This window comes from Eucyclogobius newberryi, unplaced genomic scaffold, assembly GCF_026437365.1.
Source record: "Eucyclogobius newberryi isolate DKJ021-1_F unplaced genomic scaffold, fEucNew1.0.hap1 SCAF_15, whole genome shotgun sequence".
Lineage (NCBI taxonomy): Eukaryota > Metazoa > Chordata > Actinopteri > Gobiiformes > Gobiidae > Eucyclogobius > Eucyclogobius newberryi.
The window spans coordinates 18216633-18233904 of record NW_027315779.1 but is presented as its reverse complement, the minus strand read 5'-3'; the positions used below and the strand labels follow the sequence as shown (position 1 = coordinate 18233904).

Below are 17272 nucleotides of genomic sequence, written 5' to 3'. Positions count from 1 at the left end.
TGCGGCTGGGAAACAAACATTTGGGGATTTGAAAAGTTACTTGGGGAGTACTAGATTACGTGGCTGCAAAAAGCGCACAAATGTTCCTATACATTTTTACAGCTTTTGGGTGATTTGAATTTTGAATTGATTGTTTGTTATATTGTGGTTTGTTTTGGAGTATTGAGACTAGAGTTTCTTGTTACGGACTTGAGTGATGATGTGTAAATGTTGATATTACCATAACCAAGTCCCCGGGTTACAGTGCAGTTCTATCTTTTGAACAGACTGATACTGCACACATAGAATCAGTCGCTTTAATGGACGGTCACTTTGAACTTCTTTGACAGAGATTGAATGCAGGTATTAGGAGCCAAGCAACTGCCAGCTGGAGAGACGTTCATGCCTTCCTCCGCATTTTGTTTCTTCCCCTCCTCAAAGAAATTATTAAATTAACATCTGTTGAAGTGTTTTTGCTTAGGGAAATGAAGGCTGTTGTGCCATTGAAAAGTGATGGATCAATATTAAAATGGTTTATGTGGATGAATGGGAGACTGAAGCAGAGTGATGCAAACTTGGCACTGAGGAGGCAAGAACTGAAACTGGAATCTATTCGCATTTTTACATTCAAGAGAAAAAACTATAACTTTTAGATAGTTTTAAATGTTCAGACGCTACTTTCTGTTTATTTACTTAGTTTCTTTAATAATAAATATTTGTTATCTAGACACCTTCAGTCACCATATGTAATTTGCACTTATGCTATTGACGTTGGCTTTAAAGGGAATAAAAAAAAAACATTGAGTAAATGAAGTAAAAATAATATATTATCAAAATAATTGGATAACAACAATTCTATGCTGTGTAAGGTTGAAGCTTCACCATTCCCTCCTTACCCTATTATTACCCTACATACTCTATTATTATTTATACTTTTTTTTTTAATCTGTCAGTTTGCCCGGTTGTACAAGAGTCAGTTCAATATTTTAATGTTTTCTAATTTCAATCGAATCTTAGAAGATAAGCACATAATTGAAGTCACAGCTTTAAATGCATATGAATCATTTGACAGGAAGTCAGGGTTACTTAGGTTACTTAGGTTACTTATCAGGCTTTTCTAGTCGAACAATTAAATCACATCAATAGCACTTTATCATAGTGATTTTCTAAGTAGGTCCAATAAAGTTGAATGTAGCTAGACATATTTATGAGACTTAAGTCAATCTAGAATGAAAAAGAGGTTATTTCTTCAAATGTTAGCATGGGTTTGTCTTTTACCCCCTTAAGCCAAATGTTTTGGAATTGTACAGTAGTTTTTATTTATTTGTGGGTTTGAAGTAACTGATCCTGATTCATCCCAGAATGGTTTTGATCTGTAACATGTTTATCTGCTTGCTAGTTAACTGGCCCGTCAGTTAATGATGGAATAATTCAACAATAAGCACTATATTTTGTGAAATAGAAATGTTTGAGTGCTTCAGGAATTGACCCAGGTTTATTTGTTGTGCTATTTTCACTTAGTTGTATTAGTTCCTTATTCACTGAGAAAGTAACTTGGCTTTCTGGATTAACTTGCTTGTCAGAGGACATCATTTGGCTCTTTGTCTTTCCATGTCGCAACAGTGAACTCTTTTACCACAAAACAATAGCACTTCAGCCTCAATGCCATCATTGCTTCCCACAATGCAGTGCAGCTCTCAGTCCTACCTGATCCCTCTTCTCTTCTGCGTCTCTGACTTGGCTTGTCCCACATTGTGCTCTGGAAAGGTGCGATCTAAGATAAGGCCGTTGGAACCTGCAGTAAACACTTGTGTGAGTGGAGACAGACCCGATAACACCGAGCCATGGTGAGGAAATTGGAAGATAGTTACAAGACCTCGAGACATCCAACACTCTCACAATTACCGTTGCCAAGTGTGGCGTCTGCTTTCTGGATGATACAACACGGTTTAGCATGTTCTAAAGTAGATGTATTGTTGTTCCGCTTGGCTTGGTGATTTAGAGTTCTGTGCACCGGGAGGGAAGATGCCAGGAGCTGGAAAAAGGTGCACGCATGAGTCAGAAGAGGTGGTTAGGCTTGAATGTGTTGGGGAGGTGTTATAAAGAAGGTATGGTAATTAGCACCACGGGTGAAGCCTCGTTAATCCTCACCCAGTAATTAAAGCTCAAAGGTGCGATACGCTGCCATGAGCAAGACTAGCCTACCATGCAAAAGTCTAGCACAACAGTCATTTCCTTTTTACAACCGATCCTGCAGATTGACGTCCACCATCTTGGGCGGCTGCTGTCACAATTACCGCGATCACATATTAACACCTACCCAAAAGGTCACGCTCTGGCTTGTTTCACAAATCAGTTAAAATCTATCCACAGTGAAAAGACAGGGTTTTATCTTAATGAGCAAGCATCATAATTACAAGCCGGAGGCGGACTTCCACAACAAGTTTGAATCAGAGTTGCCAGATTTTCAGAAAGCAACAAGCGAACAAGGCTTTGAAAGAAAGTCCAAACAAACAGAACTATGTAAAAAATATAAGCATTTAGTTAAACGTTGTGTATTCTGCAGAATGAAACTGTTATAAAACTGTTGACTGTTAAATGACTTCATTTCAGCCTTTTCTGCGTCTATTGTCAAGAAAAATACCTGAAAAAGACTTAAATTGAACTATTTTCTGTTGTGAAAGTGTCTCTCAGGAGCAAGTAAAAAAAGAAAGCAACACAACTGCAAGTGACTTTCCAAAATAAAGGCGCCCAAAGTCGCTGAAAAGAAGTGGTCTTGGCCACTCTGGTTTAAATGCTCTGTTTTGTAACTCTTCGCAGCCCTGAAGGACCGCCCACCACCTATCATCAGACAAGGACCATCCAATCAGACGCAGGCGCTGGGGGGTGTGACTGTCCTTAGGTGTCAGGCGTCAGGGGACCCCGAGCCCACGGTGACCTGGAGGAAGAACGGGGCCAGTTTGCTGGGCAAAGACCCGCGCTTTTCACTGCTGGAGCATGGAAGTCTGCAGATTCAGAACACTAAGGTGGGTCAAGACAAGTGAAATTGTAAAAAAAAAACACACACACAAGCAATTTCTCCAAACTAGACTTGTGACATTACAAGCAAACAAACGTCTCAGTATTTTTATTTTTTTCTGATTATTTACATTGTTCAGAATTTTTTTTCTGACCGACTTGATTCTGAGCTTTTGACTGAAGTAATTACTGAGAACTGAAAACACATCAAATCAACAATCCAATTATGTGGGAATAAAGAAGTGGTCTGCAATTATCATGGAAACTGTAAACAAACTGCTAATTCAGCCAGATAATGACTTCCTTCAGTAATTTCCCCATCTCTTTGTTAAAATGTTTTTCTAATCTTGTGTGAACCACTGGTGCACCTCCCCAATGCACACACGCATTTATTTTAACGTGATATACCTTGATCTTTTGCATTTGACAAGTTAGTCAATGATTTTTCAAATTAAATTACAGTCTGTTTTTTTCCTTTTACTTAAGGCCATCTGCTGTGTGTAGCTGAACAGTATTTTGTTAATGTTTTTTTAATGGAAATACCAACAAGGGCAATGTTTTGTGGCCTTTGCAAGAATACTGTTAACAAGTATGGCTTTAGTAAATAGTTTTAGTTTGATAGAAGGTTACAAGGGCCAAGATGATTTGAGTTATGGTTATGTTCCGTTAACGCCCATACCTGTTTGAGACCGCTCGGCTGGTCTGCATTATTTTTTTCCCCCTAGCACAAGATCTATTTGGCAAACCTGTCCCAAAACGAAGTGATCTGTTCCTTAACTTACACCTAACCCTTACCTTAACTTGAATGTGAACAAATATTTCCTCAAAAATCCGCCACATACCACTTACCAATGCAAATCTGTGTTCTCTTTCAATGTTTTCCTCTGCGCTCTCAGCTGTTAACACCTCTTACAGCATAATGTAGTAAAGAAAAACACTCTTGTCCTCAAATACTCATAATAAGCACATCCAATTAGCACAGACTTTTTACACTGTATATAACCATGTCAAAATCTCATCCAACTCATCCGTTTTTCACATAACATTTCCAAGTACAAAGGATGCCAATCTGCCTTCATTACTTTGATTGCCCGCTTTCCTTTCACTGCACCGTCAATAAAAGCGCAGTGAAGAATGAAAACGGCGTAAACGCATTGCAAGTCGACAGATTTGCATGTTTTCATGTTTGTCGTCGTGTCGTCTCAAAGGAAGAAAACTGCTCTCATCTGCTCGTCCATGCCGCGCAAGTGTAATGCGATTGGACAGGTGCAGTCAGGTTGCCTCTAAAAGATGAATAGGGAGTATTGATTTTTATAAGTTGTTAAATGTCGCTATCTTGTCTCGAATTTCAAAATCTCCGAGGTAGCAGATCAACTCAAGGACAGGAACCGCAGGGAGACGGGTGGAAAATTATTGAAGAGATTGCAATATATGTCGTCCTCTCTGTGTCAAAGTGCTAGGCCGGTGTCACTGCTTTCTATTTGAGAGATAACGCAGTCATGAGGGTCCTCTATACAGCGCCAATATAAAATAGATCGCCCCATCTCTTATATCCTGTGTCAGCACTACTCATGATAATGTTGATGGCTTAGAAAAGGGGGGCTGACTATTACAGGATGAAATCAATTAAGAAAATTAATGTTAGCTCTTACAGTTCTTTTTTTTTCCTTCCCGTTGGTCGGTGTTAAAGTTTCCTCTCCTCATCCACTCTCTCAGCGTTTCTTGAGCCAAATGCAGGCCAATGGAGGTTAATGCACTTTTACTGTTCGAGTAACGACGAGCCTCCTTCAAAAGCCCCCAGCTGACGTAAGAGCTTGTAGAATCCATGTGGGATCACGGTTACAAAGGCTGTTGGATCCTGGCAGAGGCTGCGACACAACACCAGTGTAAAGTACGGCACAATTAGGGATTTGGAGGAAGGAGTTGGTAGGTCTGGAAATGTTGATACGTAACGTTCTTGTCCATTCAATTTTAGAGGATTGACCCTGTAAGATTTTTATAAGTACAATTTATTTTATGTTATAGCTGTAGTTCCAAAAGCAAGGTTACAATTAAAGCAAAAAGGTAAAAAGAATTGTTAGAATCTTGATTATTAACTCATTTCGTGGGATGTGTGTCTCGTCACATTATGATATCATGTCATATTGTATCAATTGTCTGATGTGACCAAAACATGCTGTCCTTATATTTGCCTTGGATAACTTTCAATATCTTGAAGCGTGAGTATTGCATTGTTACAAAAAGCTTCTGGTATGTTGAGGAGGTGCTGAAGGGGCACAAACACTATTTCATCCCATTTCAGCATAAAGCATCTAATAATATGAAAAAGAAAATCCTATTCCTACGTATATAAACCTCCAAACATATTGAATATAATTAATGTTACTGTAGTAAAAGACCAACATAATTGGTCTTGTTCTTGTGCAACATAGTGTTAAATAAACAGTATTAATATGTCTTTAATATGCATTTCTCTAGCTCTCTGACTCTGGGCTCTACACCTGTGTGGCTACCAGCTCAAGTGGTGAAACCTCGTGGAGCGCCTACTTGGACGTCAGAGGTCTGCCTAAGGATGTTATTAATATTCAACATATTACTTATTACCTAATGCAATTTAAATTAAACCCACTTCCTCTGCCCTCTTCCATCATTATCATATTAGATATTATTTCTCTTGCAGAATCAACTGATCTCATAGACTTCATGGCCCACAACGCCACAGCTCTCCCCGGTCCACCCTCAAAGCCAGAGGTCACCGATGTTACCAAGAGCAGCATATCGTTGTCATGGGAACCAGGTCCGGAGGCAGGCTCCCCGGTGTCCTCCTATGTCATCGAGGCCTTCGGGTATGTCGGCGACCTATGGCCTGAGGCTCAGTGTGGTGACCCCAAATATTCCTGGCAGGAGCAGATGTGGGTGTCTGTGTGGGCATTCAAGCAAGTGTGCATATTCTGCTGGAGTCCTTTAATAATTCATCTGTGGACTTTTAAAACATCAGCTGCATAAAGAGAGGGATGACACGCCCTTCTTAAAATGCAATCAAAATATTCCATTGCCCACTTGTGTTTTGTTATTGTGGCTTACAGTGTAAAAAGCATTGATAATCAATTCACTTCAAATGAATGGCAGACAAATCAATTTTCCCCCAAAGGCCCTTTTCTGTCTGCTGGATTCTACCTCACTGTTTCGTTTTATCTTTATGCAGGGATTTTCCACTGATATGATATGCAACATACTTTTTTTTTTCTCTCTCTCTTTTACAGCCAGTCTGTGAGTAACAGCTGGCAGACGGTAGCAGACCATGTGAAAACCATTGAGTTTACAGTCCAAGACCTCCGGCCCAACACGGTCTATCTGTTCATCATCAGAGCAGTCAACGCCCAAGGCCTGGGAGACCCCAGTCCTATGTCCGAGCCGGTTAGGACACAAGGTACACATAAAGTATCATATTATTGAGTATATCAAGTATAGTAGTGTGTATATATATGTTATTACCTTTTTTGTTGCCTTTATAAATCACAGGTTGCACCATTGTTCAAATATTAATCTTCAAATATTGCTTTGTGATCTCATATGTCTACAATCTCATCTAATTAGTTCAACAATGTGTCCACAGACATCAGCCCCCCAGCTCAGGGCGTGGACCACCGGCGTGTACAGAAAGAACTAGGAGACGTGGTGGTCAGCATGCACAATCCTGTGGTGCTCAGCTCCACTACTGTGCAGGTCACATGGACTGTGAGTATAACAAACCTAAGCTGTTTAAAATGTTTATTTAGGTGTGTATTTTGAGATTGCCAAAAACAAATCTCACCTAAGCTTGTTTGGAGAACTTTTTACTATGGCATGTGCCGCTGCCTGGGATTAGCCGGCACACACCTGCTGTACACATCAAGTTTGAACAGCTGCCGCTAAGTCAATTTCCAATGGTTTTGGATGATGCCGAAATTAAGACTTATGTCTCTGCTCGGGACCAATACATCACCATTAGGCGTTACACGTGTCATTTGTGGAGGCTGCTGGGGATGCAGACCCTCTTATCTGGCAAATGTTATTCTGTGTCTGTTGGCAAGGTGTCCCGCTGCTGCCGCTCGGGGTTAATGACACACCTAGGATGTACTTACAACGCTCTGCTATTTCATGCTTGTCACTCTAACGTCCACGCACTCTAATTCTACCTATCCTGTGTTCGCTGTTAATCTGAACCACAGGTTATTCTGCCTGATGCTATTTCTAGGTGACACGTTCACACTCTTGTTTGCTGTCGTAAATCAAGGGTTGTGTTATTTTTGGTTTGTGGTTTTAAAAGGTCTTTATTTCCCCCTGGATGTTTTGTGCTAGCTGTGGCTCTGGTCATGAATGCTTTTAAATGTCATGAAAAACATCTGAATTACAATTTATCTCAATGAGTAATTCAATGTATTATTATATTTAAAGGGGAGGTGTATTTTTTTCAGGGTTTCCTAATTCCCAAATTTAGACCCTTTGAAAGACAAATGGATTTCCTACAAGCCAAGAGCCACTAGATCAAGGGTGTCAAACTCATTTTGGATTGCGGGCCAAATTTGGACACTCAGACTTGCTTGTGGGCCGATCATAATGCACTAGGCACTTAGGAGGCACTCTTGCAGCAAAAAGGATTGTAGGACTCGTAGTTCCAGTGATAAACGCTATATATCTATTCGAAAATAAGAACGATTTTTTTCATTTTTTTGCGGAACAGAATGTCTATTAGTGCATGTTGTCACCTTCAAACCTGGAACATTTTGTCTCGTCCATTTCCTGTTTATCTCTTATACATCTAAGCACAGATGTCCGGCCTTGACTCCCTCCGTCTCTCTCTAAATGATACATGTTCATACAAATGGTCTCTCAATGACAGTGGCAACATCCTAGCACATAATGGTGACAGCTCAATTATAGATACAGCATAACTTCCTATTATTTTGCCTTGTCACTGATATTGCTTTTGCTAGTTGTTTTATGATGAGCTGCATCACCGCGTAGATATATTTCGCAAGCAAACAAACAAGTGTCACGACTTATTGATGGCCGCATGCTTTTTAGATGTCAGAGGTGTGTAATTAAAATTCAGCAGTTGTATTAGCCGAATGCATTTACCATGCCATTAGCGTTGAGTTTGCAAAGTAAGTACACAGTCTTAGTCATCAAGTGGTGTAACACACAATTAAAGCTGCCAGCTGTTCCGAAGTAATTTGTTTTCGTTTTAAGAGCTCCACTAATAATGACGTCTCGCTTGTTCCCATAGGGGAGCTGGTGGATGAAACTTTCAGATTTACAGCCATTCTTTGGACTGCCAAGAAGCGTGCATTTTAAAGTTATACCTACATGACATGCTAATACATTCCCAGACTCTAAAACACATACATAAGTGAACAAAGGGATTGCAGCAGAGCTAGATAAATATGCATAAAAGTGATGCAAGAATTCCATCATGAAGACAAGCAAACAGTAAGAGCAAGTTATAAATATGGTTTGAAAGATTAGGTATTTCATTTTGCCTTACATAAAAATGCATTACTTTGTCATGCTGGAGTTTTTAATATCCAAATGTCTCTAGATTTTCACAATCACCAACAATTATCCAGATCAAGCATGTTTGGTCCTAACCTCTTACGTTCACCTCTTTTAGCCTACACCAAGTCGAATCAGTCTTTTGTGATTGTACTTAACATTGATGGCTCAAAAGGAAAGATTGAGAGGTATAATATTGTTCAGGAATTCACTTTGTGTGACAGAACACATGGCTCTTTTGATTCAGATGTAATATATGGCATGGCAATTGTAAATTACCACTGTCATCATTTAATTTCAATCACACTGAAAGAATGTCAGTGTAAATAGAACACTGTGAGAAAGTAAAAATGTAAATATACCAATGTGTGGGAAGCAGTACAATGTGAACAGCCATTTTGTTTTTTTTCTTGTTTGCGCTGCTGTTATAATCCCATTAATACGACTTGTATCTGCTACATATTTAACTCTTTGCGAAAGCACAGACTCAAAAAACCTTTTAAGAGAAGAATCAAGCAGCACTTTGAGTTGACATTTAGTATTTTGGGGGTCTACATATTTAATTAATCAACAATTAAGGAGCCCTCTAGGCACATGTATGACATCTCCCTTGTGATTTAAATGTCTTATTTTATCTTTTCTTCCAAGGTGGAGAATCCATCGCAGTTTATTCAAGGCTATCGTGTGCTGTACCGGCAGACATCAGGACTGCCCTCCCCAGGGCCGTGGCAGATCCAGGACATGAAGGTCGCCTCTGAGAGAGACATCACTCTGAGCGGCCTGAAGAAAGGCATTGTATACGAAATTAAAGTGCGGCCATACTTCAACGAGTTCCAGGGCGCCGATAGTGAGTCCATGACGGCTCGCACCATGGAGGAAGGTAATAGACAAATCTGCATTGACGAACAGAGCTACATTTAGTTACAAGTGCGTGAGCAGGCGTTGTCGTATGAAAAAGTCTGTCAACTGAGTTTTCAAACAGTGGCATGGTTCCTGGGACTTTAAGGCTTTAGTTGTTATTTTATTGGGATTGAATCAATGCATTTTGGGTCAGCTATGGTTGGCTCATTGAAATGTTAGTTTTGAGAGCTTTTGCAAATGCTTTTAGTCAAATAGCTGAGGCAGGTCTTTAGTTAACCAGCCCTAGTGGTTTCTGTTTCGGCTGTAGAAGTGGGACATATGCATGCGAAATCAACTTTAATGAGATTTTAATCTTAATCTTTAATTTCTTTGGATTGATTTCTGCATGTTTGAGTAGGCTCCAGTGCTTAGGAAATTCACCTACCCCCTATTCCCGCACACATTTCTTAACTTAGTTGTGATTATTTGAAAAATTAAGACTCAAACTACTCACTACACACTCAAGTGTGCAATTTCTAAGTACATAAAGTGTATCCTGTGCATCTTTATGCACAGGAGGTAAAAGGGAGAACAGGGACAGGCCGCACTTCAGAGATTTGTGAATGCGGTACAGTGTTGTTAAACCACAGTTGGATTTATTAAATTGGCCATAAACAAATGTGAACAGGCCTGTTTTTACGGTGTTGTTACATGGACAGTCATATGTTTATTTAAAATATCATCAGTCTCATTATCAGTATCATCACAAACTGACATTCCTTTCCATTGTTTACAGTTAGCTCTCACTTTCTAGTTGCTAAGGCAGAAGTGCTGTGTCATTTGAAAACATTACAATTGAATACATTGTGGGGAATGTCCTCAGTTGAAGTCGCTCCTCACTTGCATGAAGTGTGGAACAAAACTTTTGAAATAATTGGGACACCCTGCACACTTCAGCGGCTCATTGTGAACGTGCATTTTAAGCACGCAAGTGCAGGTATTGGGACAGGGCCTTAGGCCACTGTCACTTTTCAAAAATTAAAACATGGAAATGACAATCCTCTGCTTGTTACAGTGAAAGGTCAGTATGAAGAGGCTTATCTGTCAGTGGACCTGTTTCTATTACTAAGCCATTTTAGATCAATATTGGGCTTTACAATGAACAAAATGTAAACTGATGTTGACCTTATTCAATACTAAGTACCAAAAAAAATAATATATATAATGTAAATACATCCTTTTATAAACTTTAACCCCTTTAAGAGCAGCACCCACACATCATTTTTTATACTATTTGAATTGTCTCCAGAAATAGTAATAGTATGGTGTATTACTTTGCGGATCTGTAGAAAATCTTGATTTCCAGTGACAGTGTAGGAACGTAATAACCACATCATAACAATAATGATAAAACTTTGTTTTTTAAATTAGGTATGACTATGGAAACATATAAAGGTATACTAAGTACATTTCCTGATGAGCTGCCTGCTCCATAGAGATTTTATTTTCACCTGAAATGTTCCACTCTAAGACTAAAATTTACATCGTACGCCTTTACTTTAACTGCATTGAAATATATTTGAATGATGAGAAATCAAAATAAACTTTGTGTACCATATGTATGTGTGAATGGATTACAAGCCTCGTGTATAAACAGTTTGAGTCGATAGATTTTCTCTCATAATCACTTCCAGGTAAAGAAAGCCGTCCATTTAGTCCCCTGTAAAATATCTATGTGGCTGGATTGTGATAGATAATGGCGTTTCAAGTGCTCCCACCCACACAGGCCAAGCTCCGCAGAGTCACCTCCCCTGTGCGCGGAAACAGGTCTCCCAGAATGCTTTGCTCCAGGGGTCTGTGACAGTCGTGGGTCTTGTGAGCTCGTGGGCGATGGAGAGGAGGGTACAAACTGTCTTTTTTGACACTAACTCAACTCTCTCCTGGATTCTTTGTGGACCCCCACTGTCACGTTGCTGTCACACACTAGGCAGTCTTACATTATATTACTCAAGCACTCACTCTTCTCGATTTCCAATACGTGCAATATGGAGCCCACTTAAGTCCCACCTACTCCACACTGGAAGGAGAATAATTAATCACAGTGCATTGACTTTGCTCGCCAGCTTCCTTCTGAAGTCCTCCTCTTAGTAAAAAAATGACTATTAAGATACACTTCCGTCAGGATAAACCAAACTATAAAAGTTTAAGGAGGATAACAATGTGTTATAGTGCAAAGTGCATGGGTAAATCAATAAGCTTTTTCCCCCTCAGCTTTCTAAACTATTGTGTTTGGATTAAATCATGTTGTTACAAATCTTTTATTTTATCTTGGTTCCATATTGTTTCAAGATTTTTTTTTAAATTACAAACACAATTACATGAAATATAATGAAAGTGTTGAAAATATAATGAAATACAAGCAGTATATCTTGGTATGTACTTTATTTAACGACATGCTCTGTGCATCGATTAATCGACTAAAATGTGTTTAAAAGATCTTAAAAATATTAGTATCTCACACAAAAGAGTAATAAAATAATTAGTCGACTAATTAAAAAATAGTCAGCCAAAAAACTAAAACGACCAATTAATCAATTAAATGACTATAAGACTAGAGCGCCATTGATCACATTTTTACTACTGATATTGTTGGTTGGTTCCAAGATAAATATTTTTATCTGACAACATGAGTAATGGAACAAATAAAACTCCATGGTGCCATTGATACAAGCAAGTCAGTAGAGTAAATGTATTTACTCCATATATTGTTCCATTCAAAAGTCAATTACTAGTAAAATGCATGAAGAAATAGACAAAAACAATACACACCAATGCAAATGTATTAGCCTCACAGATTTGTTTTGTATTTTTCTGATCTAGAATGAAGAGATATTTGCAGTTATTATTTTTCCTTATTCATTTTAATATTTTTAGAAGAAGCCTTGAAATTCTTTCAACCGTCAATGTCTAAAACAATAGCAGACCAGAAAATACCTTTGATTGTGCATGTGTGAATGTTCAGCACACTGCAGAGATCAGAATAAAAACAGCAGCCACTAAATCATTCACAAGACTAATCCCCGGCATCACAGACATTTGATGGAAGCCACACAAAGCAGCATCTTCTCTTCAACCATCAGATAAAAAGAGTCTCTACATTGTCCAATTATTTTGACCATGGAGCAGCACTGGAGGTCATTGTGGGTTGGGTTGCTCGCTATCATTACACGCGTAGATCCTGGAAATAAGGCTTCACGGTTTGGCAATAATTGGTTTGATCTATCAGTGCTCCTGGGTCTGCAAATGTGCTGGACAGCAGATTTCCACAGTGTTCCAGCTCCATCAAAGTGGGTTTTGTGAGTGCTGGTAACCATAGTAAAGGGTGTCCCGGGAGTTCACAGGGTCAAAACAACTGATGTTTTTCACTCCGCCGTGCTGGGGATGGATGAGGAGCCACCGACGTTGATTAATGGCCCTCATAACTCGGGCCCGGGTTCGTCTGTGATAGAAAAAGGACAAAAGCAGGATGCGGTGTGATGCGGTGTGATGCGACTGTCATAGTAATGCGTTCAAAGGAAAAGGGAATGCCCCGTGGTTAGGATGGGCATCGCTTGAAAGACAGCCCTCATAAAGCACACATAAACTGCAATTCACAGCCAAATTATTAGCAATTATTCTTATGCCTTTAAATCTTTATATTAATCCATCACACTGACATAATGACACCCTGGATATTCACATACACCAATAATCGTATAATTATCAAACAGGTTTAACCAATATATGCCATATTCATTTAATGATCTATGATCTTGCAGGTTAGTCTAGAACATTTGTACCTAATAATGTGGTCAGTCAATGTAAAACAAATGTACCTTGTGTGATTTGTGCAAATACATGCTTGTGATGACAACTGAAATGAGCATTTGTTGATATACAGTCTTCCGGAGTATCAGTCTGAGGAAGTCCTGCCTTGTTATGATGCTGTGACCGTTTACGGGTAATGCAGTCATTATTTATCCTCTGGGATGGTTTTACATATGGAAATAGCAGAAGTATGCTTAATGGTTCCTGTCTTCTCCTAATGTAAACCTTTAACAGAGTGGACAAGCCCCATCGCTCTGCTGAAACAGCACAAGTGAAATCAAAACGCCAGCAAACCTGTCCTCCACTTCCCACCAACATTTATCATTGGATACATTATGTCCGATACAGCTCTGGTTCAATGTCATTACTTTTTCAAATACTTTGACCCTGCAAGCACTTTTCTACACTTTTTCCAACAGAAAAATAGTCGTTGCTTGTTTTTGTAAAATGTAGTTCTACGTTTTTTGAGTTGGTTAAAAGAATCATCAATATTCAAGAAAGATGTGAATGATTATTTTATTTTTATTTTTTTTGCATTTTCTGCGGTACATATTTTGCTTTTGGTGCTCATTAATATAATTGCTCACATATTATCAAAGATACTGCACAGTTTTGAAACAGAAACATTGTGAATTACGTCACTATTAGTATTAGTTAGTATTAGTCAGTATTAGTTTAAATGTGTAATCTTGTTTCTCTGTCTTATAAGATCGAGTACAGTATAGTTGTGAACACGAGGTGCTCCATCTCTTATCATGCTCAGTGTACAATCTAACTTCCTTTGTCTTAACGTCAGCATGGTCTATTTCTCCACCACTTGCTGTTTTCTTAATGAGACAGCACACACATGTTCAATGCATTTCTCTTCAGCCATTTAGAGAACCAAACCCATCTGGGAGCTTCAAGTCACACCGACCATGTTGTCTTCTCACAAAGTGGCAAACAAGCCCACTCCATCATGGCCCACCTGCTATGACTTCTACACACTCACCGCACAGTTCCTTCCAACATATATTTGCTGTCGGTAGCTTTGTTTTGCCGCATTTTAATTGAGTTCAGAGAAGTTATTTTATCCATTTGCTCACAACATTATTATGCCTTTAATAGGAATAGTGTGGATTATGTGACTGAAACAGTTGCATTGCCCATTCACAGAGAAATAACAATTGTCATTTTGTTTGCCTCATGCGGAAATCCGATTTGTTCATTAAGGTTACCGTGCCAGGATTTTAAAATGGCCTATTAGGAGGAGAGCTTGAATTTGGCAGTGTGAGCCAAAGTAGCCCATTTGTGTCTGAAAGCCATCCTATGCCCCTCGTTACAGCATGGGAAGATTGACCATTTTCATTGCGATAAGATTTGCAGGATTTGAATAGTGCTGCAGTGGAAGTGTGTTCATAATAGCACTAATTCATTAGAAGGGACTTTTAGACCTGTTACTAGAAATACTAATGATATCTGAATTGCAGGTTTATTTTGAGCAGCCATCACTATTACTATTGGATAAGCACAGTTTGGAGTTCATCTGTATAACTTGGAATGCCAGTAATATAATGAGATGTGTAAATGATAGAAACAAATCTTCGCAGTTGCTGCTGATACCTCCTAGTTTATACAAATGCTCTTCCGACATGATAAGAAATGGAGATGAAGTACTTAAGGTGCCATCTGTGACGCTGGCTGTGAAAATACATTGTTCCGATGTTCACTCTGTATGAATAAACTTGAAATTTCAATTTTCATTTAAAAACATAACACCATTGTGGTATTGGAAATTGCTGTGGCCATTTTGAATGCTCACTAGTAGTCTTTGGTTCAATGTCAATACAACTATGAACATTATACCTACTGTTCTGTCATAATGGATGTCAAGAATGGATAGATAAAAAAATTTGCTACACTATTTGCAGTATGGTTCCGTCCCAGTGTCTGGTAAATATTTTCATATTTAAGTTCAAAAGTATTTTTTTAAATTTTGTAAATGTCAAAAGTTATTTCAGTCGAGTCCTTGAAAGTCGGCTCTGTCCCTGTTAGGACAGTCTCAAAACACATGATAGTGATGAGCCAGTTTCTCCAACAACTAGTGTTTCCCTGTGAATAATGTGCACTTTTGATATGATATGATACATTTTTCCAACACAATTATTTCCAAATAGAAATATGTTGTGCTTCTCCATTTAAATGTGCTTATATGTTCCAATTCCCACTCATCAGTTAACAGAGTTTCCATCTTTTTCCCATTTATTTGGATATTGTTAAGATAAAAATGTAAATACGTTTTTTGTTCTAGCTCCCAGCGCCCCTCCCCAGCAAGTGGTGGTGTTGACAGTGGGCAACCACAACAGCACATCCATCAGTGTATCCTGGGACCCCCCTCCCTCCGACGAACAGAACGGCATCATCCAAGAGTACAAGGTAACGCATCTCCAGCCTGCATATTCAAGCAACACACAATCTCCAAACTCAACGATGGATCCTGTCTGCCCCTGTCTTGTCTTTGTCAGATCTGGTGTTTGGCCAATGAAACTCGCTTCCACGTCAATAAAAGTGTGGACGCGACCATCCGTTCAGTAGTGCTGGCGGGTTTGCAGACCGGCGTGCAGTACCACGTGGAGGTAGCGGCTGGGACCAACGCTGGAGTGGGGGTCAAGAGCAAACCCCAACTCATCATCCTGGGTAATCCACTCACACGCGCCCTACTGGAGTCAAATGGAATGACCTAATAATGGTGCTCCCATACAGGCCTGTACTGGCACAGTTGGGGGTCTGGGAAAATGATTTATCAATTTATTGCACTTGGAGAAAAGAAGATTGCACATTACAAGGCAGACGTCCAGGGAGAAATCAATAGCAGTTCATTAAGTGTAGTGTCTGGTAGCATAGCGCCAAATACTGTTAGCCTTATCAATAATCCCCTTCAATATGTGGGCATCTGGCACTAACAAAGTAGACAGTGTTTTTGCAGTGAGCTTATCGGCCTATCACATCTTATCAAACACCTAAAGGATGCTCAAATCATATGAGCTCAGAATCAATTTCTCAGACCAGGGCCAGATGCGCTTCTTCTCGTGCGACTTTTGACTGATATTTAATAACAGCACTAGCACACGAGGCAAAGGGGAACACACAGGCTCACGGGCCGAGAGCTTAATGACGGCTTGGGGGTTGGAGCGAGGGGTAGGGGTCCTGCTGGAGACTGTGAATCTAATTTCACAGCACAGTAGCCGCAACAGAAAATCAAAGTCTGTCAGGGTCGCTCTGTCAATCTCGTGTCTAGCAGCTCAAGTTGATAAGTGCAGTGCTGAATTGATTAACTCTGCGTTGGTACATATTGGATGTACCGATGCCATTTTCTGCTGAAAGGGTTTAACCGCAGACGACCCCCCCGTCATGTTTGGGTTTATGTGTAATGTCATCCTTGGTAATGTTGGCTCCATAGATCCACATTAGCTTATTATTGAACCTTATATATTACAACTTTTGGACAAACAGTTATTATTATCATTAAATAATATTATCACATTTGTAACCATAAGAAATATGGAATGTACGTAAGAGTAAGACTCTTTGTTTGGGATATTACAGCCTTTACTTTATTTATTTTATGTAACCATAGACAAACAGATTGAACAGTTAATAATGAAATAAAGCTCATGGGAACATGTTCCTGTGTGAACCGGACCTTGAATATTGTTTTGGGATTCAAGAGTTAAACCAGTGTTTCTCAACCAGGAGTTTCATATTTTAAAATAGTTTTAACAGTATTTGAACAAAAATCTTTGTATTACATTTTACAAGGAGGTTTTGGCATATTCTGAGAAATATGTTATATATGTGTTAACGTCCCTTGAAAAATACTTTTCTAATCTCAGTGGGAAATAAATGACTGAATAAAAAATAAAACAAGACAATACCAGTAATAATTGTAAATATAGCCGCAAGCGGCAATGATCGGCCCTCGCCACGCCGCCGCCACACCGCCGCCACGCCGCAAGAGGAGGGGGCGCTAACGCGCCCCAATTGTCCTTTTATC

At 39.4% G+C, this 17272-nt stretch overlaps 1 protein-coding gene across 2 annotated transcripts in view; it reads left to right on the top strand.

The window, feature by feature from the left end:
* Nucleotides 1-17272, top strand: part of LOC140360975 (roundabout homolog 2-like) — a 121459-nt gene that overhangs the window by 81201 nt on the left and 22986 nt on the right. The window contains exons 9-16 of one of the 2 annotated variants that reach the window (XM_072446515.1): nt 2800-3005; nt 5476-5557; nt 5660-5843; nt 6261-6427; nt 6614-6735; nt 9181-9412; nt 15530-15654; nt 15744-15915. In XM_072446515.1, coding sequence (XP_072302616.1) covers nt 2800-3005; nt 5476-5557; nt 5660-5843; nt 6261-6427; nt 6614-6735; nt 9181-9412; nt 15530-15654; nt 15744-15915 — 1290 coding nt within the window. The remainder of the gene's footprint in view (nt 1-2799; nt 3006-5475; nt 5558-5659; nt 5844-6260; nt 6428-6613; nt 6736-9180; nt 9413-15529; nt 15655-15743; nt 15916-17272) is intronic. The other variant, XM_072446516.1, reaches the window with a different exon arrangement.